Genomic DNA, 23,844 nt, shown 5'->3' on the forward strand with positions numbered 1-23,844 from the left:
TTCCAGCAGCAGCGGACCAAACCGCAACCAAATGAACCAGTTTGCACAACAAAAAAAAAACAGGCTTACACTTGACATGCCGCGTCCTCCACCAGTCAACCGCATCACAGCAGCATGTTGCCGGGCAACCGCGGTGAGCGGAGCTGAGGGGGTTAGAGATGAGACTATGTGTGCGTGTGTGGGTGAGGATCTGTAGTGGGTTTAATGAGAAGAACACCACCTACACAGCTGTTTTGTTCAGTGTGCAATGTGTGTGTGTGTGTGTGTGTGTGTGTGTGTGTGTGTGTGTGTGTGTGTGTGTGTGTGTGTGTGTGTGTGTGTGTGTGTGTGTGCGTGCGTGCGTGCGCGCGCTTATAAAAGGGTCTGAAAAATACGTTTTCTTGCCTTACAGTCAAGTACAGTGATGAGTGCTCAGAGGAGGAAGGCTCGGGGTCTATTTTCAGCCATTTGGTTTTCTGTGGAGTGTAGCCCATCATTATGCACGTAACACATGGCAGGTTGGTGTCAGAAAGGTTTTCAAAAGACAAAGCAGTGAGTTCTTTCTGCTGCTTTGTGCGTGTGTGTGTGAATGCACACAAATAAACTAGGGCAGGTGACCCTGATTGAGCTAATTCCATTTCTATGGGAAAAGACAATCACACGTCGTTTCACAAAAAGAACGAATAAACAGATGAACCCGCTAGAGATCAAAAACATAGTCGGTATTCTGTAGACCTGCTGTGCAAGAATGCAAACAGGCCTCTTTTTCTCACACAAACACAACCGTAAACACAAATCGGTGCACAGCGCATGAAGCAGTTGTGTACCGAGGTAGGGGATTCCTCATGTGAGCTCAAAATGATCTTGAAATGAACTCAGTAAACACAGATCACATCGTCGCCGGTGCATCCTACCGGTAAGGTCAACTTTTAAATTGCATTCTGGCTCCCATGAGTCAATTAAGCTGTCAGTGGTTCACGGTGACACAACTATCTTCTACGTACAAGTGGGCATTTCGATTTCTTAAAGAGCACAGAAAGGGTCTGCTGCTTTTTGCTTGAGTGGTTTCTTATTGATGCTGTTGCTAAAGACGTTTTGGAGGATTTAATTAATAGTTCCCGGAAATGCTCTTTTTTTATCTACTACCCTACTCGGCAAGAACCCGCCTGGTGCTTTACCCCAGGGATGAAAATGCTGGAAACGGACATATTTATGATCATCGGCTCCCCGTTTCATGTTGTCCTTTAGAGTGCTTGATCACAAAAACTTGCCATGCGCAACGACAAGGTTCATTGCACATGTCGACGTTGTCAAAGGCACTGACTGAGTACCCATGGAGTACACAGAGGGAGTTTGGTGTTGCTCTTCAAACCACAGATTCATCCAGAGAGGGTGTCGTGGGCAACTACAAAGAAAGAACTCTCATGAATGGGGGCGCGGGGGGGGCATCTCATCCAGGGAATCAAAAAATCAAATTGATCATCCCTCTCACTGGGAAAGAGCAAAAATAATCTTGCTGATGAACAGCTGTGGTCTTAAGAAGCACATATAGCTACCGTGACAAACTAATAGCCAAACAGTGTGAGACCAGTTTACATCCATCAGAGCCCATGAGGGCGTTATATGATGCATAAAGCACTCTGAAAAAAGGGCCGGCACAGGATAATAGCACTACTTAACGTGAGCGGCAGTGTCAACATCCACTCCACACAGCCCGCCAGCACGGTCCATGCTTCAGATGCCTATGACTGCGCTGGAGGTCAGCCAATATCAAAATAATGGGAACCCGCAGAGCTGAGAGTGGGATGCGTCACGACGAGCAGCAGTTGCATATTGTCGAGGGGGGGGGGATGACGGCTCTCTTTAACACGGGTAGAAAGAACGAGAGGCTGAAGTCGCACCAGCAGCTTCGATGCCCGTCGCAGTCTACGATAGGATGGACAGACGGGGGGCTGAAGGGACGCGATGAGGAACGGGGCTGGCCATTAATGAGGAGATGTAGATGTAAAATTAATAAGACCCTCTCACAATCACAACCGACCTTTCCGAGTGTCCCTGTTTCCTCTTGAATTTTAAGTTGCATAACTAAGAGATGGAGTTCAGGAGGTCTCACATTTCCTTCACCTTTATTTATCGGGGGGAGCAGCAGCTGAATACGTCCTCTCTTCTCCACAAACGCCAGGTTTCATATTGATCCAAAGCATACAACACATTCTCTACCCCGTGTGTGTGTGTGTGTGTGTGTGTGTGTGTGTGTGTGTGTGTGTGTGTGTGTGTGTGTGTGTGTGTGTGTGTGTGTGTGTGTGTGTGTGTGTGTGCACCACATCCGCCTCCTAGTTGTCCCTTTGTGAGTGCCATTGATAAATTATTCTACCTCAAATAGTCAGTTACGTTTCTTGGATTGTCCAATCAACAGTTGTTTTGATTGCAAGCAGTAGGAGGAGGAGTTAAGTCACAGGGCGCCAGTAAAACGATGACTTATATTTGTAATAATCATCTCAGCATCTGACGGAAACATGAAACATTCAGACCTTTGAGAGAGACAGCCAAATGGATTTGGACGTTCAGCACTGCTGATTAACAGCGCTTAGCGGGGCGGACGTGCCCTCTCTAAACGCACAGCGGGACGCCAGAGACTATTTATCAGAACGTCTTGCTTTTGATAGAAAGTTAGTTCAAATGGTCGATCAGCCGGAGCGCCGCGCGGGCCGACTGTCTCTGCGCTCGTCCCCCCCACCGGGCGTGGGGATGTGTTTGCCGCATCAATCACGATCACAAGCCAGACTCTACTGGCACATCCCATTAATCCTGAGTTGCTGTGTACAGTGGAACATGGGTCTGTGAATACGTGGGCTGTGAGTGGGATCACCCGGCCGACGCGCTGTGCGGACAGCTTGTCCAACACAAGTAAACATTACGCCGCGCCTGTCACAGCTTGTGGACAGCTGCGTGTGCACAATATTTGAGAAGATCTGTGTATAGGAGGCCTCGAGACAGTTGATGGCTCTCTATTTGGTATTAAAGGAGTTCAACTGAATACAAAAAAATGGATTCAAATAGGTTAAACAAGCATCATTTAGAGATAACGCTTTTGCCTGAGGGCGAATTACTCCCTCATGATTTTATATTAAAGTGTCGTTATGGAGACACGGCCCGGGAGGCAAATACTCTCATTTGACACCTTATCTAGAAGTAAAATATAAATAAGCTCATGTCTTAATCACGAATCACGAAAGTCCAGTTAATCAGTGTCCCTGTCGCGATGTATTCGCAGACACTCTGCTAAAAGGGAAGACAGGAGTTGAGTAAGTCGTTTACAGATGCAGCCGCCGGTGAAAATAACGAGCCAAACGTCCTTGTCGGAAACAAGAGAGAGCTCTTAACTGAGAGCTAATTAACGTGTATCAGTAGCACTTTGTTACATCCACGGTCTTCAGTTTTTCATGGCAATCAACGTCAAAGAAAATAATTATATTTTTTGCATAAATCCCGATTTTTGACACATTTTCACGGGGGACACAGAAAAGTGCTGTTGGAAGGGACAGAGATACTGGTAATCCTCTCTCCGGCTCTGACGGTGAAACGCACTGTGGGCCCCCTCAAATAACGTGCTGCTGCAGCTCTGCATAGCGAGCAAGATTTAACGGTCTCATGGCGAGTCGAACGCGCGGTATACGCGTCTCTCTATGAATCCCTTTCTCCTCTATGCATTCATTTCACCCAGCGATGTAGCATCTGTAGAATCCCTCGTCAGGAAATAAGGCATCGTTCAGGGGAAGCCTGAGGCGCAATATGAGCGGCCCGGCGTGCGAGTGTGTTATGTGCTTTCATCAAGACACCTTGATATTTTTTTTTAGTCCCATAGTAAGTTCTCACTTAACTGAGTCCAGAAGGGGGTTTAGTTTTCACCGTAATCAAACACGGGGCAAATAAAAAAAAAAATCTACATTTTGCAGACAGAATGGGTGAATACCCCCCACCACACACACACACACACACTTCCCCTTACCGTGCACAGGTCCTTGTACTGCATCTTCTGAAACTTGGTGTCGGCGTTGCCGGCACAGAGCTCCACGTACCCCAGCACCACTTGGAACACGGTGTTGTGGATGGCCTGGGTGAAGTGCATGTGCAGCTGGTCCATGGCGGTCTGCAGAGAGAGAGCCAGCACGCCGTTATGATGGCTGCTATGTTTAAGAGGTCACCTGCCAGCGGTAGATCAGAGAAGAGGAAAACAACTAGGAGCAAAAAAATCAAACATCTGGGTGACTTGTGTTGTGTACCTGATGTTTGGTATTATATGCTAGGAAATACAACATGAGGGAGAATGTGCATCGCTGTCTCCACGCAGCTGCAAGTTTACACTTGTGATCTGTGACTTTGCAAAAATGTTATGCTCACAAGTCACATTTGCCATTCTGTAGCTCCCTCGCACAGCCTCGATGCGGGAGTGAGTGGAGGACAGCGGAGTCCCAGCGAGACGTCTTGTGCCGTGCAATTTAATTGTCTTACTGCAGGCTCACCTCCACAAAACGAGGGCAGCGTCCCTTCTGACAGTCCGCTGCCACTAAAGTAATTCAAACATTCCTTCTCTGCTTCTGTACAGAGTTCCGACCTCATCTGGCTGAAAAACACGGGGTCGACTGCTGGCTGCACAAAGCATGGACTGGTTCACAAGGTCCATTGCACTATGGCTATCAGGCAATGACAGCTAAAGCAAGAAAGAAAATACAAAAACCTGAAGTGAAACGTTGCAGATTATTATTTACAGTGTAACTATGTGGGTGTAAAAAAAAGTGCAGTGCGAGCTCACATAAAGGCGAAGATGATATGTGTGGCTTAATGTGACACAGAGAAGAGGAGAAGAAGAGGGGGCGTGATTCAGTGACAGTGAAAAGGAAAACAACAACATGCCCGTGGGATGAACGGCAAGAACGCTTTCCTCTGTGGGCTTTTGAGACTGAAATACTGATTATCACAGAAATGAGGAAAACAATTCATTCACAACAAGCCTTGATGATTCATCTCTGTGATTCAAGGATGGATGTTAATGTCAAGAGACGTTAACCATTAACATGCGCACGAGTTTTGCAGGACAAAGAAAGAATACGTCCGACTAGTTTATTCAACTCGCAGGATTTAATTACTTTCACTTGTAAGCTCAGCGAAAATGGGCCACTGCTTTGCCAAAAAGGGTTATTTTCAGACATCATAGGGGCCTGAGTTTATGAGCTTCCCTTCATCTCGGTGACCGAGACAAAAATATCAGGAAAACAACCAAATAGCAAAACAAAAAAGCACGGCCTGCTGGCGGATACACCGGCGTCCGTAGTGGTGGCAAACCAACAGAGTTTACAAATATAAAACATCTTACAGATATTACAATACAAAACGGTTGATTTAGGAATCGAATGCATGCAAAATCAATATATGAACAAATGTGTAAATGTTTGAAATTTCACTTGAGGCGGTTTGGCAGCGTAGAGAAAAGCTAATGGCAGCTTCATCGTTAGTCAAACATGGTCAATCAAACTCGTTTCAGCAAGTCGGGGGAGAAAAGTCACAATCGGGTCGAGGACAAAAATTATGTAAGCAGAACGTTAAGAATTTCTTTCATATCAGAGAGTAATGAAAAGGCCGCAATGAATAGTCTTTTTTATGTAAGTTTTACAGCTATGAAGAAAGCATAAGGTCAGGGCTATGAGAAAGGGACGGGGAAATGTAATTTGAAGCAGAAGAAAGGGATCAGGGCTATGTGAGATTTTGAATATGATGATGGGGTGTGTGGGTTGTTAAACACAGAGGCAAGAGCGATCAGGGGTTTTCAACAAAAACAAATACCAGGACTGGAGTGGGATTTGAGGAGCAAGTAAAAAGATAATATCCGTGCCATTTAAGGTTATGGTCCTTTATATTTCTTCTGACAAAAACTACTAGTTGTTGCTCTAAACTTAAACAATTTACAGCTTATAATAAGCTGCAAAAAAATGTCACAAACATGCTGTGACTGTCACCTCATCCGTTTGCAGAGCTCATCTTATATTATCCCTGGGTTATCGAGAAGACTGTCCTTTTTTGTGGGCGTGAGTTTGACAGCGAGCAGAACAGAATGCAACAGGAAGGATGACATACTGTTCTAAACAAAATGGTGGTGAAACTATGGAAACAACGTTGTCTATATATGAACATTAGCATCGATAACGTAAGGCTAAGAAAAGCTGGCATTTCCCCAACAGGAGATTAAAAAGGGACACGTGCCGTGAAGCGAGGACAACAGTCAGACCGCCGCGTCCGGTCACATTTGGCCCCTGTAGACGGATCGAACCACTGACCTGAGTCTTTCCCAGGAGCGTGTAGGCCAGTTGGACCTTGGTGTAGTGCGAAACATCAAAGTGCTTGCAAGTCTTCGACAGGGCGACGTCGAGCTGCTCCTGGAGCCAGAAATAGACACATGACAAAAAGCAGAGGGAAGGAGGGGGGATTATCAACGTTAAGACCGGGGGATTTACATAGATGGATGTGCAGATGTGCAGCTGCCGCACCAGGCCGAGGGTAATTGGATGTGGACGTGGGCGTATTTTTGTGAGTGTGCCCGTCTTTGAATGGGAGCTAATAAAGAGGTAAGGAAGCAAGGCGAGGTTGAAGGACGCAGCACGACCCTGACACAGTAGCACAACCTCAAAAGGATATCGAGTTGTCGGATGCCGCAACGATCGGATTTTCCCACGCTTCAGAAGCTGTGCTCGAACATGCCAACACCACCCGCCCCCCCGCAGCTACCGCGATTAACCGTCTGTTTGAACAGGTTTGGTGCTGCAACCGAAACCAGCTTCCGTCTGGAACCTCAAGTGACGCCTCCCGTAGTTTCAGCGTTTTTGGTTGCTGCCGTTGCAGTTTTCTACAATAACTAGGAAAACAAGCTTCCATGTGATTTTCTCATAAATGCATTGATACTGTATTTTAGAACAAAAAAATGACAGCAAAAGAAGCAGGAGACATCAAACGATGTAATACAAAGACGACCCGGGTCAGACGATAGCCGGTGAGCTTGCATTATTTTTGTTGTGTTTATGGGGTTTCTGGCTCTTGGCATTCTTAAGATGACGGGGTTGAACACTAAAATCCCACTATTGTGTGTGTGTGCGCGCGCGCAAGTGTTTAGTTTTATGATCCTGGAGGATTTTGCTTTGCTTATTCACAAACTCCGACAGACGGGGGCGGGGAAAACAGACGCGGAGAAAAGAGACCTCGCCATGCAGCGAGGTGCGCGTGTGTGTGTGTGTGTGCGTGTGTGTACGCGCGCGCCTGCGTCTTGTGTACAGACAAAACCGAAAGTAATTAATCCACTCGAGCGCGGCGGCAGCGGAGCAGAGAAAATTGCTCTGCGTTCCATTTTTCACGTCACACAGGTACAGATGAAACCGATATAATTCACTGTGGTTGCACAGAGACAATAATGACGTTTTGAATGTGTCAATATTTGGCAGACCCAGAAAAATAAAGGCGAGCTATCGAAATGAAGGACAAATTGCCTCTTTCAGACGAGGGCTTGTGGAAACTTACAAGGTACGAGGACAATCTTATTTACTGCTAAAAGTCCCTCGGCTGGTATCGCTCTATAATAACGGGCAGATAGGCACATACCTCTATTTGCTCCAGAGTGTCTTGTAGTTTGGAATTCAATTCACTGTGAGGGGGGGAAAAAAATGGACATTATTGAGTTAGCAAACCCGTTCTTAAGAATAATAATAATAAAATCTTAATATAGACATCATTCAATTCATTCTCTATAAATATCTTAACTATGGATAATACCCAGTATAAGTTGCTGGTGTAAAACACAACAGTCTTTGTTTATTTGCCATTCAAAAATGTATATATATTTATTACAATAAATATATTATATATTTTAATCTTCTCTATTTTAAATGATGTGAAACTCAGGCAAATTGTTTTGACATTCAATAATTGCAATGATCTTTTAATGCACTGATTAACTAAAACCACTTTATTAACAGGCCGTGTCTCATGAAGGGCAAAAGGGGAGCAAAAGCACGGAGGAGGCTGATGAATTTCCAACCGATGTTCAGGGAAGCAGATTGCGTGTCCGTGTGTGTGAGATTGTCACTCCCTCGGAATGACTCAGACGTTTGCCTCGTCCCGGGAAAAAATGAAAAAAAACTCGAAAAAGCTGCAATATGGCAAAACGAAACCGGGAACTATTCTGCCCGTCCCGGAGACATCCATCCGCTTCCCTTGTGACTCCCCCATTTACAATCCTCCCCCGTTACGACTCTGCTTCGCTTGGGGTCTTTTTCAGGTCAGGCTGCACTTGCGTCGTGCCTTGTGAGACCGCGGTCGCCCGAGGGGGAGAGTGTCCTTGACAAATTGCTAATTAGGCAACTTAGCCTCAACTGGGTATCGAGTGAGGGGAGTGAGGAGGGGGAGGGGGGTGGCAGAGAAACACAGGAGACTGCAGAGCGGGTCCCCCGGGTCGACAAAACGAGCAGGAGCCACTTCAGAAGCTGATGTTCTAAGAGGCTTTTTATTTTTTTTACCTGCGTCTGTGTGTCAGCAAGAGAGAGAGCGCGACATATTGCAGACGTGTGATAGGAAGGACACACACACACACACCAACTAAAAAACATTCTGGAAGTGTTTAATCAGAGTAAAGAGACAGTTCTGTAAACACAACAACAGGAGAAATATGTGGTAAGCAAATCCCAACTGAAGGCTACACATAATCACTCCGGAAAGATAAGATGAGACATTTTCAAGCTCAGGGACGGCCGGTATTCTCATCGCATCCCTGGAACCACTGTTGGCAGCCAATGCGAAAAACAAAAATCAAAAAGGAGTGGAGGAGGAAGTAAGTAAGGCTCAACTACGTCAGGTTGAGCGGCTCAATGTGCGGCCTGAATGTCCACACGCAACGCTCAGGAGAGTGATGAACAAAAAGGAGTTCAGCTCAGAAACACTACGGGGACCCAGTGGGGGGGGAGTGTGTGTGTGTGTGTGTGTGTGTGTGTGTGTGTGGAGGGGGGGGGGGGCAAAAGGAAGAAGGTTCTGTTCATCACACAACTCCCTTTCATGCTCCCACAGGGCAGCGTGGTTGAATAACAGAAGCTAGAGCGCAAACCGATCAGCGCTGGAAGAGCATGAGAGAGAAGAGAACGCCCCAAACTTGTTACACAAACCTTGGCAGTACCAACCAACTAAGAGTATTTCTCCGTTTTTTGTTTTTAAAGAAACAAAGAGTTTAACCCGAAGCCAGTAACCCAGGTGACAATATAAGCAAGCCTCCTGTTTTTGTTTCCTCACCACGAATACATTGACAAATGACACTGTCCACTGAGCTAGACAAAGCTCCTCCCCACAGATGCTGCCGTGATCAGACGGAATGCATAAATAACAGATGAAGAGCAAAAGCTACTTAACAACCTGTTCCCAAGTGGGGACATGAGGAGCGCGATAGCAATGTGGAAATGAGGGAGTGGTTCTTCAAACCCCATTCCAATTAATCGTCGGTAACAGGTGTCCACGGAGCCTCGAGACAAGCAGCCACACACAGACTGCCGACACGCCACACGTGGACGCTTCAAAGTGTCTGCGCGATGCTCAGAATGTGTGTTATTTGGGGGATGGAAGGAGAGACGAGCCTCTGGTCTGATGTACAAGGTTTGATCTAATATTTTTATATTCGGCATTGGCATCTTCAGTCTGGGTATGGTTCTGACTTGTGGGTCAAAGGTCACATGGGTCACTACACGCTGCATCTATTAGATTCCATTATACATTTTGTATGACTGCAGACTTTGAGACTAGAGTTCATGTATATTTGTACAGACACACATTTTCTTTCTTCCAAGCAAAATATTTTTAAAGTCAAAGGTGAACGTTGGCAAACAGAAATTTCCAGTAAATCGAATTGAGATTTGAAAAGAAAACCAGCAACGTTCACTCAGACCAAAGCCACTAACCCGAAAACACATTTTCCGGCGGTTGTTTGCAAGTGCTGAGAGAACTTCATTATGGAGCAATAGATTTGTTGACACAAGTGCTCTGGTACACACACAAAAAATAAAAATCTGCAATGAGACACAATCAGAGGGGAACAACAGAGGGGAGGAGGGCGACCCGTGGCTCTGAATAAATCTGTGCGCCGTCACGTTGAGCGGCCCGCACGGACACAACGTAGCGCCGTCTGTCCCTCCAATGCGCCGGGACGCCCCGACAAACCGCCTCCCTCAATGCTAAGGCGGCAATTAGCTCAAGTGGAAACTCGGAGGAACATTTTTTAAACCAGCATAACATTTGATCTTCAGTGATTTATTTTATTGTTGTTGTACAGCAACAAAATACTGACAGCGGACAGCATTATACTGTTTTTTTTTTTTATCTGGATTGAATGTTTTTGTAAAATGTATTGTGTAAATTCATCAAAAAAAAAAAGGTTGGATTACTTGGTTTGGCCACAGCAGTGTTGACAGTTTACCAACGCGGTGATGACATGTGCGGCTCTTAAGCCGTCCTCCTTCACTGCCTGATGAAACGGAGCATGAGGCTGTGTAAACGGGGGAGGACCATATAGACTTTAAAAAGGGTTGGGAAGAGGGACAAAAGAAGGGGACGGTGCGTAACGAGCACTGAAGAACGGCGTTAAATTACATCGCAGCCGACTGGAACCGAGCTCCTGGAGGGAAGGAGGGTGCGCCACAGTAGCACATCTGGGCAGAGTGCGTGATGTGTATGCAAATGCGATGCCTGACTGACGTGTGATCAACGCAAACCGGCGTTAAAAGCTGCCACAGTCAGGCAGCGGCATTAGCATATTTCAAACGGGAAGCAAAGGCGAAGAGGGCAATCAACTTTCTATTCATCCCGGACCGCGTGTGAATACAAAGATGCTGTAAGCAAGAAAGAACAGTCAATTTCCCCCCCCATATCTTTTAATTTCTGATCACCATTCAAACGGCATTGTCACCACCAGGTGAAACGTTTGCACGTCGAGGTGCAGATCCTCACGTCTTTGCTTAAAACGGCCTGAATGTGCGAGTTCACGCGGAGCTCTGCCGACATGGAGCTCTCTGTTTAGCGACGCCAGCGCTCTTTTCTGTAAATAGACTAACGCGTGCTGCAGTGCGTTGGAGATGTGTTCTTGTGCTTCGCCGGCACGTGTCGGGAGCAGCGGGGAGAGACGTTCATTCCCACGCAAAATACTGTTGTCGGGTTCTGTAGGCGCTGGCAGGCAGGAAAGGGAAGGAACCCGGCAGTCATTTTCCTCCTTGATCAATACACAGAAGAAACACTGCAGCACCCACCCTCTCCCACAAATTGATCACCGCTGCATAGGAACACAGAAAATTGCCCTTCGGGTATCCAATGTGTTTGCCTTTAAACAACCCGGCACAGGAGGAGGAGGAGGAGGAGGAGGAGGAGACGTTCATGCTTGCTCTCATTCAAACAGCCTCTCCATCCTGTACCTGATGCAGCTGTAGTGTTTGAAGGTGCTGGCAGCCTTCTGACATTCCAGGCAGAGCTGGATGGCGCCGGGATAGTCTTCCTCCTACGGGAACAGAATGAAAAAAAAAAAAAAAAGGTGTGAAAAATAGTACAGTATGAAAGCATTTGACGCAAATTGCATACGAGGAATAAACTGTGGATCATTCTGTATTACAGCACGGTACCATGTTTTAGACTGCATCAGTTTTGATTGATCTTTGATTGATTGGTTGTTCCAGCAGGTAATGAAAACCTACGACGAGATCCGACAGTAGTCAAATCCATCCAACGTTTTACAGCTGACCTTCACAACAGAAGCTCATTGGTGAGAGCGTCTCATGTTTGTGTGGGTTTGGCTTTAAATGCAGAATCCCCACCGATGTAGGACCTTTCCAGTCATGTATAAATATATATCTGCATGTCTGTGTGTGTGTGTGTGGAAATGCTTACAATACCTCAAGCATCTCGCTGAGTCTCACATCTGTTCTTTGCTGGGAGAAGAAGAAAGGCAGAAGAAGAAATGAATACAGCATGAAACTATTTGCACAAAATATAAATATCAAGAAATAACTGATTGTACACAAGGTGCACACTTTCATGCTGTGACCATGGGGGTAACGTTTCCTAATGAGTACGGTTAGAGGAAACGATCAAAGCAAAGAAGTATATACGTTTGATGAAGTTAAATTCATTTTCACGGTTGCAAGGATTACTGTGGAACACAAGGATCTGTTTCACAAAACGCGCTGTAGTCGACTATGTGCGTAAACCCTACCAGTGTCTTGATGGTCCTCAGTGACTTAAGCAAGCCCGTCAGCAGCTGTCGCCTCCTCTGATTGGACAGGAGACCCAAGCTGGCTTCTGTGAATCCCTCCTTCGACATGCTCAGCTGCCTTTACACAGGAAGGGAGAAAGTAGCAACACACGTAGAAAAAAACTACAAAGCTTAGTAAGGATTTAAAAGTCAAATACATAGTGATGAGTGTTTGTGATACACTTTTGGAACTCAGTATGCTGGGATTATTTGAACCAGAGGTTTAGAGGGATTATTTCACCACAGTTGCCTATTTGGATCAATCCTGAGTAGGAACGAATACAAAAATACGCCATAACTAAACACTTCTCTTGTCCCCCGCAGCAGTGTAACAACTCGCCCTAAACAGCAGATGAATACCAAATTCTAGTGCTCACAGCGCCTTGTGTAGCGGGGCGTTGTTGACTCGTACAGTATTTGAAGGGGAAAAAAAGAGATAAAATCAGGAACATCACGGCGGTTAATGCGGAAAGCACTTAATGTGCAAGTGCCGTGGGAACGGGCGGTTTCATTTAGCGGATAGAGGATGTAGAGGAACAGCATTACCTCCGTGCGTTAGTGCAGATGACCGCTGCCAGCTGCAGGTTGGCTTGTAACGCGGTCACTCGCTCCAGTTCCTGTGAACGAGGAAGACACTGGAATAAACATTTCATATTTTAACGTTTTAGATTATAAATTATTAAATATTTGTCAGAAAAAAAAGAAAATATCTGTACCGTGCTGAGAAACAGCCACATCGACATATTTTAATGATCAGTGCAAGCACTGGTTGATTTAGGGATCTGCCAGTGAAATGTGCCAGTAATAATCCCATTTACCCAGAACAGTGCTGTGCAGACAGGAATCACATTTGCGCGCACAAACATATTTTTGACAGCACTCTCCTCCCCCGGTTGAGCAACCTGTTGAGAGCCTTTTAAGAAGGCTTTATCAATATATTAGATGATGCCATTATGCTTTGATCAAAAGGAACAACTTATAAAAAAAATGAGTAATAACAGAAAAGGTGCATTTCTCCACAGAGCTGACATTTACCAAAAGGATAGATGGGCTCTCTGGTGGGGAGTCCCACGTCAGTGACCTTTGCCGAGAACAAACACTCCCTCAGACAGAAGTGGCACTGGGGCACAAATTTGCATTTCTGTTTCATTGAAGTCTTTTATTTTTTGATCTGCCAGATGACGAGCCCGAGGTGGGAGATGGTCGTGTTTTCAACCTTCGTTTCCAACTCACCGCAAGAAAAAAATGTTTTTATAACGTTGTCATCCCTGACACAACCTTTTTAGAAGAATACAGTCCGGTGAAATTAATTATCCACACTTATAAAAACAACAACAGCAGCATTTAAGTGAGCCTTCAGCTGTGGGGGACGATGATCAATGATCCCATTCAAGCCAATCTGCCCTCATGATCCCAAGGCTTGAGACTATGACAAGCCCTCTGAACGGTTTGACAAGGGTTGATTCAGCGGCCCGGCTTTTCCTCCGAGGGGACGCGCACCATGCGACGGTGAGGCCTCTCCGCTCGGGGGCCCACGAAATGAGGTCTGTGAGACAACATGCAGAGCTGGTTTCACTAGAGCTACATACGCACCGACAGAGATATACTGTTTATAGAGCTTTAATCACTTCAAATTAAAGTCTTTCATTGTGATACTGTAAACTCTTTGTTAATTTAAGATTTTTCTTTTGGGAAACTGACAAATGTGCTTTAATCCTCTCAGTCAAAAGAAGATGGTCAGCAGTGTCGTTTACGTGCGGTAAACACATATTGAGGCCGATACATTTTCCGATGGACGCGATCTCTGAAATCACATTCAGTGGGGCAAAAAAACATGCAAATACGATAAATAACTATTATTAATCTTTAAAAAACGGACCCGTTCTGTTGGAAAGCTAACCTTGAATGACTTCTGTTGTGACCTGGCACTGTACAGAAAATCTAATTAAGACAAAATGAACTTATACTCAGAAGTGGAAACACTGCATCCAAGGGCAACGGTCCATAAAGCCTTTACACATCAAGAACACAGTGACCTTTCTAGAATACTACTAAGTATTAGTTGTAACGGTGTAACAGCGTCCTCGGGAAAAGCTCCTGCTCTGGGACGCGGCCGGGGACGGTGCTGAAACCACCGGTGAAACCTTTAACCTGCAGACTTTGAATCAGTAAAGGAAGACTCATTCAGATATAGATCACTCACATCCATTTGTTTGCATTCTATTGGTTATTTTTTGGCACAGAGCCTGGTTTTTAGTTCAGTCTAAAATAGTCTGTTTGGTTACGAAGAGTACAGAGCAGCTCAAGGAAGGAGACACTTAACAGATACTACTCCCTCGCTTCGCCAGACCAACACACACCAGGTCTTCACCGCCCCTTATGATGCCTTTTAGGAAAACACAGCACTGCCCCCCCCCACCCCACCCCACCCCACCGGTGTCTAAGCCCTTTGTCAATGATGTAACGCAGAAACACTCATGCGTTCAGTAATGTGCACCAATCCACACAGGACGAGTCCCGCCGAGCGCTCAGTGTGCAGCCGCAGGCTCCAATTTGTTGTGTAGCAGCACCGCTCCGAGCCCGCAGGCTACAGTTAACCGGACTAAATCGTCTCTGTCTGCGCGACGAACATACAGCAGTCGTTTTTTGGAGCTGGCATCACACGACTTAAGAAGGAAGGCTTGAAAGTGAATCTTCGCGCGTTGTTATTCCTCCTCGATGTACAATACGACGGGCTACTTAAAGAAGACTCCCACGTTGTCCACAGACATAGGCGCTGGTTTGGGAGGTGTAGGTGAGAGAGGGGGAGATGTTCTGTCACAGGCTTTTCCCCAGGCTTCTTTATTTATATATTCAGAAGAGGTCCTACCTGAGACCCCCCCCCCAAGAGCATCGGCTCACCGATGTGTTCTAATGACGCTGCTGCTGCTGCTTCTGTGGGTCTGTGGCCATACTCGCACACCCCTACACATATTTACCCACATGTTTCCTGACAACCCCCCGATGAAACAGCGGTCGTGCCTGACAAATACACGCCGGCCGTTTCACGAGTGCTTTCGAAGAAGGTGACTTGGGAACACAAACAAAGGGAGGAACCAAAACAAAAAGTTTTCCACTGGGAAGTAATTGAACACCAGTCGGGGCTGTTTTTCCCGATGGTGTGGAATGACCTTGTCGGGGTTACCTGATGCAAATTCATTACAGGCAATCCTTCTTTTCCTGCAATTGGCCACTTAATTCTAACCCATTCCTTTTTACTCGGAGAGATAAGAGAGGGTCGAGGTTTTAAATCGACACGCTCCATGTTTTTTCGTGATCAAGCAATTTAACCGGATCACGCTTTGAACTCAGGGACAATAATGTAACTTCAGAATACCAAATTAAAACGCCGCGGAACAAGAACGTGGGTTGCGAGAGAAGATACACTATGAATTAGTAATCAACGTTTGTAAATGAAGTAAATGAATCGGACATAATGGCCCCGGCCTCGTTGTAACCTTCTACGAGACAAAGCCGCATCGTACAGCGATCTGCGGTGACTCACATCACGACGCTTAGTGGCCCATCATTTCAAGCACGGAGGCTATTTGTGAGTGTACCGAGGTGTCACACGCACACACACACACACACACACACACACACACACACACACACACACACGAAGCCCCCGGGGGCCTGTGTTTCTGTGTTTGACAACACATCACGGAGGAGACGAGACGCCGCGGGATGAGAAAAAGAAAAATACAAGGGGGATAAACAAACAAAGCCTCGTACAGATGGAGGTACGCGGCAGAGTGGCGGGCGGCCTCGGGGGTGCAGCGGGGGGTTGAAGCGCATTCACCGGGCATCAAACGGCATAGCGATGGTATTTCGGACGTTTCTTAAAGCCGCGCAAAACTCTTGTCGTCTCGCTGTGACGCCGATGCTGATGTTGCGGAAACACAAAGTGCCCTCTGAACTCCACCGGGGGCGTCTGCAGGCCGAGTGAAAATTGGCCGGGACGGGCCAAACGCTTTCCCAAATCCCTGGCAGCGCCTGCTAATAAGCCCTCTGTGTCATTTGGACTCTGCAGAGGGTCACAGAAATAATGATCAATTTGCTATTCATACGCTGACCTTCTGAAGGCTTAACAATGATGGTAATTTCACTACACATCAGATTTGTCAAAGCGGTCAGTCGTGTGCTGGGTTTGGCGGAGATCAAAGCTTCACTGACACACTAAACACAGATTGGACAAACTTTAATATTCGGGCCTCCGAGGGGACGTCTGACGTTAAATCAGATCAATCATAAGAGCAACTCTTTCCATCCATCCCACACGCAAGACGCACACAGGCACCATCACATTCAGGCATACACAAATATTTGGTCTCCTTCCAGAACACTTTTATTTTGAAGCACACTTGAAGCCATGAAATCAAATACAGCCTGTTTACTGACAAGCACTGATATCCAAGATCATAAAAGCTCCAAACGGCGGAATAGAGTTATTGTGTGTGTGTCTGTTTACTAATTAACATACTGAACAGGCTTATGGATTATGCATTCATAAGAGCACGGACAAGAGGCAGCAGCAGACGCAGCGACCGAGCCGGCGCATCGGTAATTCCTTTATGTCAACATGCGCGACGCAGAGGAATGCTTTTTTTTTGTGGATTTTTAGTGTTTGTCAATTTACATTGGAAGCTTACCTTGACATAAGCGGGCTGTTTCTCCAGAATAAGATCGGCAACCTTTTTAGAAACCTACAGAGAGAGAGAGAGAGAGAGAGAGAGAGAGAGGGGAGAGTTGAAGGAGGTCAGAAATCTAACACATATATATATATATAAATAACAAAGATATTTCAATATTCTTCCCGAAGGTCACCCCACAAAAACGGTTTGGCCACTGCAATCATGATAGCAGGGATGGAGCTGGAATAACAATCATTGACGTCTGTATCTGAAGCTCTTTAAGGCCAAAGCCTTTTCAAAAGAGCACCATCCTTTCTCAGTTTCATTCCAATTCACTGTCTTTCAACGATAACTTTAAAAAGTAAACAGTCCCGTTTTGTGACTCCCGGGTGTGATGGGACTTTCCCTGCCTGTCAAACACTGCACATCCATGGTGCAACTTTATAAGACGGGCCATCTGTTAGATATTTTTAGTTGCATATACAGAGTACCCCTAAAGACGCCACCGGCGTGACGAGTAAATGTATGTTGAGTGAGATTTCATTTATAGACAGTGTGTATCAATAATAAGAGGAAAAAACAATTGATTTGAGTCTCAACGTCGAGTGTGAACCCAGTCTGATGCCTCATTACAGATCCGTGAGCTGGAGGCGAACGTGCTGCTCATCTCGGAGACCCACACTCTGTGTCCGTGTTGGAACTTTAACATCCAGAATAAAATAATTGATTGAGTGCTGTTAGGAAGAAATTGCACGGGGAAACAGAAAAGAAATAAAACAAAAAACCGTAGGGAATTGTGTTAAAGACACAACGCAGCCATTCGCAGAGCTGCCACAAATTCAATAACACCACCTATTTGCAACCCACTGACATTAACTCTAAACTTAAAAAGGTGTGAAAGAGACACATAAAGCGAACCCTTTGCAGTGAGCAATCAAACCCTCCTACCTGAGCCACAAGGCCAAAGTCATTAGCTCTCCGCCCGCCTTCACAAACACAAATGGAAGCTAATTGTGCGGCGACCGGGTGGCGAGTCGAGCACAGTGCACGCGATGTTCAGCAGCGTAGAGTCCAAAAAGCTGCTGCCTGGCTGACTGGCAAATGGGCGATCCTCAACTCGAGGCAAACAGCAGGACAATGAATGCAACGTTTCTCGTTAAGGAGGCCCACGTGTGCCGCGAAGGGGAAGGGAAAGTGACAGGAAGACACTCTGCCGCTCCCACGCAACACCTACTAGAATGAAAAAGCAAATGACATGTTTGGACAATTTGCTCATTAGCGGCGAGGCTTTGGTGCAAACCTAAACACGGGCTTACGATAGAAGCCTCGGAGTAGTTCGCTACTTCTCGCAAGTGTTAGCCGAGACGTGCGAGAGCAATTAGAGCTGAATTAGCAAGCGCTAATTAGTGTTGGCAGCGGTGAAAAAGCCCGAGCGAGCAAAGTGATGGAGGGTCAGTCGTCCCGATCAACAGAGGTAAACAAACGCTCAGAATAGACGCTCCGCTGCCGGCGACGATACAGCAGCTACAGGGCGGCCGGGTAGCTGCTGTTGGCTTGTCATTAGGGTGGTATTGCAATTTCATTGTGACATAGAGCGATGTACCCAAGTGCCGACCTCCGGGTACGAAACGAAATCCTAAATGATAGTGATGATAGTACAATTACTTCTAATGGCCAGCAGGGGGGGCAACGCTCTACGTAAAAACACAGGATGGCGATGGCAAAAGATCTAGACGACGACGGCCGGCGCTACAGGCCCGGGACGACAGTCTGATTCGCAGTCTACGATCGTAGCTCGTCAGCGCCGGCACACGATCCCTCTGCACAGCGGGACTTCGTCTCGGCTCGACTGACACACGGGGAACCGAGAAAGGCTCGGAGAAAGGTTGCATAAGCATTACGCACTTTCCGAACAGGGGGGGGTAGAAGTCCTTTCTGCTGCGGGAGGGATACTCATATACAGCTTTCAAGTTTCATTAAAAATGTAATATGTTCATCCCAGTTATCGCCTCCTCCGACGTCTATGCAGCCTGATTCTCTGCGGAGAGGAAACCACTTTGAGGGGGATGAGGAGAATATATATATTTTGTGATGCAGCTCATGAGCTGTAACTACAAAGCCGGTAAAAGACTGTAAAACTATTCACGTTGTTGAAGTATTACAGGTCAGTTATACTACGGAAGTGCATGTTTTGGTGAATACAGTCAATAAACATCTGAATCTCTACCAAACTGGGTCTTTGGACTCAGACTTTCATCAAATATGAAGTAAGTCTCGCTGCACGGAAAAGCAATTCCCCCCCCACCCCCGAGATGAGCCTCTGCCAGGCGTGTTTAAAGATGCCAATTATTAACTTGTGTGCTGTGGCACAACAACGGGGGAAGCGGCTCTCTTCTCCGGTGCCACGGAGAGAATGCTCTGCCCCACAGAGGCTGACAAGAAAAATAAAAGATAGGGGCTACGTGTCAACACGGCTCCTCAGAGCCGGAGTAAAGGCAGAGTAGCAGCAAATAGAGGAAATACCACACAAAAGTACAAATTACACAGTACCGTGTTTTTCTCACTTTCATCTTACTCTGCCTAGTACACACACACACACACACACACACACAAACACACAACTCCATCATGGAGGAGAGGCAGCCAGACCCACGGTGAGAATCTGAAAGAACTATTAGCACTTCTTCAGGGAACTTTGCTCTATTTCACATTCTGACGACTACGAGCCTCTGCAAGATCAGGTGTGTAAGTGTGTGTAAGAGTCTGTGTGTGTCCAGTAAGAATGCACGCACACGCACGCACGCGCACACACACACACACACACACACACACACACACACACACACACACACACACACACACACACACACACACACACACACACACACACACACACACACACACACACACACACACACACACACACACACACACACACGTGCGTCTTCACAATACAACGAAGACGTGTGCTTGAGTAATTGGCAGGTTTTTCGTCAAATTCATTTCATTTTTTTTTTCTTTTCTTGTGTTCAGCAGCCCCTTAAAGCCTCACTTTAGTAGTACATTTTAAACGTTGACCTGTATCTCAACAAGCAATAGCAATAAGACGGTGTTTTAATTCAAACCTCATAAATCACAATATTGAACAGCTTTAAAGCACAAAATCAATCAAACCGGCTCCCGTTATGACAACAGAGTTGTTTAGCCGATACAAAACAACAAGTATTTATTGACAAACCCGGAGAAGAGAATCTTTTACCACCAAGGTACACGTACATGGCAGGAAGCTCCGTGTTTACAGACAATACCCATCTGCTGCGTTTAGCAGGGATCGGAATGGTAGTCACCGTATTTGTTCAAATGATTGACTGCAGAATAAAAGAAAGTCATTATTCATAATGGAAACAGGTGTAATCTTCATCTGCTGGTAATTATTCTGAAAATGTCTGACGGATCGATGCAAAACACAAATACTACACAAAAACCCTTTGCTTTTGTTATTTTGCTCCTATTGTGTGCGTACCTAAATATACTGTTACATATGTTTTCCTTTCCTTTATAGCACACACTCTGTGTGTGTGGAAGGTTGTTGGTCTCTTTCTCCTCTCGAATGGGAAGAGATCCGCAGAATGTAACAAGATGACAAATGCCGGGTGGAGGAAGACCATAAACATTTTGCTTGAAAAATAAAAATAAAAAGGAGCTATGAGATACTTCACAAGAACCTCGTGGGCATTTCGGGAGACAAACGGGCCGACGGAGTGTCGGCGCGTTTAGGCGGCGGTTTGCATTGACGAGCTCGCAGAGACTCATAGATGTGGATTTTCTGCCTGACATGCTGAACCAATTACCGTGGTTATTCCAATGGAGGGGCCTGCAGGCTCCCCGCCAGAGAGCGGCCATGAGCGAGACTGTCTTCGCGCACTCTTGGACTTTGCCAACATAAAAGGGGGAAGGGGAAAGGGGGGGGGGCGTGTATGGAAAACCGGGATAAGAGGAAGCGTGCAGGGGATGCATGTGGCAAAGTCTTTAGAGCCGAGGGAGTGATGGAGACGAACAGGTGCGCGGAAAGTGCACAAGCTTGTCTGGAAGGAGGATAAGTGGACTCCCTCTGCAGTGGACTGTGACGATTCAGGGTGCAGATGGGGGAAAGAGCGGCTCTACCACGGCATTCTAGGAATAGAATTTGTGCACCGGCCAGCTCTCAAGTCTGAAACTGCGAGCGACCTGAAAAGTGGTCCCGCTGTGTAGAAGAGAACAAAAAAAAAAAAAAACGCTGCTACTGACGTCAAAGCAGTTCGAGAGGCTAGAAGGACGAGCTATGGCTACTGGGCACGGGCCCCTTTGTCAGCTTTAACAGCCGTTCATCGGGCGGATAATGCTCCAAAGGTTTGTGGACTGATGGATGGAGTTTTTTTTTTCCTTTGCCGTCTCAGTCTTTTGGAACCAATAGTGACACAAGAGAGTGGGGTACAAATAAAGTATTAAGCTATTTTTAAAAACAACAGGGATATCACAATTATCTCTGATGACCTGAAAACACCTGAGTGAAAGCTTCAATTTAAGAGGAAATGGGCTCTTTCTGGTCACAGTCACCTACAAAATGAACATCACGCCGTACTAAAGGAGACTTGAAACTAGTTATTGAGAACACAAACTAAACAATGTTTAATGAGGTCATAAATCAAGGGGGAAAAAGGGTCATTTTCTCAAAGACTTCTCTACAATCAGACTTCTTGGGGCTTGGCTCTCGCAGAGAACGGACGTCCCAGACACTTCAGCATTAGCTTCCTTTTTCCCAAACCGGGAGTCTCCGCCTGCATGAGGCGTCGCTGTTGACTGGAGTGTGACTCATGAAGTTGTCAGACATGATCCGGACAGAGTTGGCTGCCATCGGTTAATTACTTTTCAGAGAGAATGAGGATGTGAGCGAGAGAGCAAGAGTGGAAGAGGGAGCTACTTACTGCCGCCTGTTGTCTCTTCAGCTTGTCCCTGTACTCCTCCAGCTCCTGCAGATTTAGCTCAGGTGGTAGTTTCTATAATCACACACACAAAAAAACAACAAGGTGGTGTATTTGTGTCTATTGAATCCTCTACATAAAAACGACTACTTTGTTTTTTTACCCACACAGCCATCAATAGCTTCAAAATGCAACAGTATCAATAGAACTAAATTGCAAACGATTGTCCTACTTTGTTCTTTCTGACGGTGCTTTTTTTTAACCTTTTTTTGGAGTAATATTTGTATGAAATTGAAGTGAACTGAATTGAAAGCGAGTGTCCTGTTCACTCTGCATTTCACTGACGACAGCTGGAGCTCTTACTCCATTAAAAGGAAATAAAACAAAAGAAATCCACTTTGCCAGATTAGAAGTAAAATTACTCAAGAAGGCAAAAGGACATTATTTAGTAAACAGTAAACAAACTCCGGTAAGGAAAGAAAATATTGCAAATCCATGGCCCAAAGGATGATAGGTAATTACTTTCCCCTTGACTGAGAGTCTCATTTCAGATGGTGTAGCAATACCAAGATAAATCTAATGAGATTTCACACCCTTCCTCTGTTGAGCGGACGCAATCCATCAATCCGGGTGTCAATGGTGCGTATGCAGCTCAGCTCAAGTGGAAGAATCCGCAGCTCAGGTGAGAAAGAACTTTAACTCTGTTAGTCAGGCAAGCTTCAAAGTGCAGGCAACCATACCACCCACACATATATAATGAGTGTTGCTAACTCCGTCAGCACTGCATGTGCATTCAAAGGGCTTCTGACCTCCAGCTCGTGCTGCACCATGTCGAAGGAGTCGGTGGAGAAGTAGACCTCCTCGATGCTTTCGATGATCTCCTGCTCCGCCTGGGGGTCGATGGGCTGCTCCCTCAGCTCCCGCAACTCCTCCTGGAAGAGGTTGAGAAAGAGAGAGAAATTCAAAGATGTCCTTGAAGCAAGCACTTAAGAAAGTTCCAGACACACTGGGACACAAAACAGAGTCAAAAACACAGAATTACATCATCACTTTAATGAAAACAACAAACCAAATCTTTAATATAAACATCGAGAAAAAAATACTTCAAAAAGAAAGAACCGGCTCGTACAGAGAGCAAAAAATAGAAATGATGCAAAGGGAAAGCGGGATGAAGGGAATGGACATAGGATTAGGATGAAGGACAATGTAGAGGGAGGACAGAATAAAAATGAAGACAGGGGACGAGGAGACGGAAGGAGGAGTTTAGCTTGAGCGCAGATCGCAGCGTGCTTCGTTGGCCAGCTGTCATGAGGGACGGCCGAGAGCCTTGAGAGGAAAGACGAGAAGAAAGGCATGAACTAAAAAAGGACGAGGAACGAGGGACCCCCCCGCCTCCCCGCCAGAGAGACATCAAACCCGCATCGATTGACACGCCGCGGATCCGTCGAGGCCCAGCGCGTCAGCCAGACTTTCACATGAAGGATTCTGAGCTTGGGAACTTATAACGTTATCTTCACGTGTTCAGTTTTCAGGGGCCGGGGGGGGTCGTCGGGGATCTGGGGCTCCTTCCTCGTACGTGGTTCAATAAAGTCGATCAAATGTCCTATTAGCCAGCGCAAATGAACCTGATGATTGAAGTCAGGCTATCTCTCTTCCTCAAAGGCTGATCCGCTCACAAACAGTGTCGTTATTTCAAAATAAGACGCCAGTCATCAGGATAATTACGCGTGCAACTTCAAAAAGAGGGAAGAGTTGATGACCGAAACCAAGATTTTCTAACAATTAAACGGCAAATAAAGTCAAAGGAAGAGCCGCTTTTTTTCTCCGCTGACGAGCAGGAGACGATCATCCGGAGTTCAAGACCCTAATATGTGTATTTCAATCATTTCTGTTGTATTAATTGAACGCACGGCCC

The 23,844-nt window shown here is 46.1% G+C and overlaps 1 protein-coding gene across 2 annotated transcripts in view; it reads right to left on the bottom strand.

The window, feature by feature from the left end:
- vps50 (VPS50 EARP/GARPII complex subunit) overlaps positions 1-23,844 on the bottom strand; it is a 67,839-nt gene that overhangs the window by 38,510 nt on the left and 5,485 nt on the right. For both annotated transcript variants that reach the window (XM_040188507.2, XM_040188506.2), the window contains exons 3-12: positions 22,739-22,861; positions 21,933-22,004; positions 16,987-17,040; positions 12,842-12,912; positions 12,257-12,374; positions 11,937-11,972; positions 11,463-11,545; positions 7,624-7,666; positions 6,312-6,410; positions 3,989-4,129 (exon numbers count right to left, since the gene is read on the bottom strand). In XM_040188507.2, coding sequence (XP_040044441.1) covers positions 3,989-4,129; positions 6,312-6,410; positions 7,624-7,666; positions 11,463-11,545; positions 11,937-11,972; positions 12,257-12,374; positions 12,842-12,912; positions 16,987-17,040; positions 21,933-22,004; positions 22,739-22,861 — 840 coding nt within the window. The remainder of the gene's footprint in view (positions 1-3,988; positions 4,130-6,311; positions 6,411-7,623; positions 7,667-11,462; positions 11,546-11,936; positions 11,973-12,256; positions 12,375-12,841; positions 12,913-16,986; positions 17,041-21,932; positions 22,005-22,738; positions 22,862-23,844) is intronic.

This window comes from Gasterosteus aculeatus, chromosome 10 (assembly GCF_964276395.1).
Source record: "Gasterosteus aculeatus chromosome 10, fGasAcu3.hap1.1, whole genome shotgun sequence".
NCBI classification, from domain to species: Eukaryota; Metazoa; Chordata; class Actinopteri; order Perciformes; family Gasterosteidae; genus Gasterosteus; species Gasterosteus aculeatus.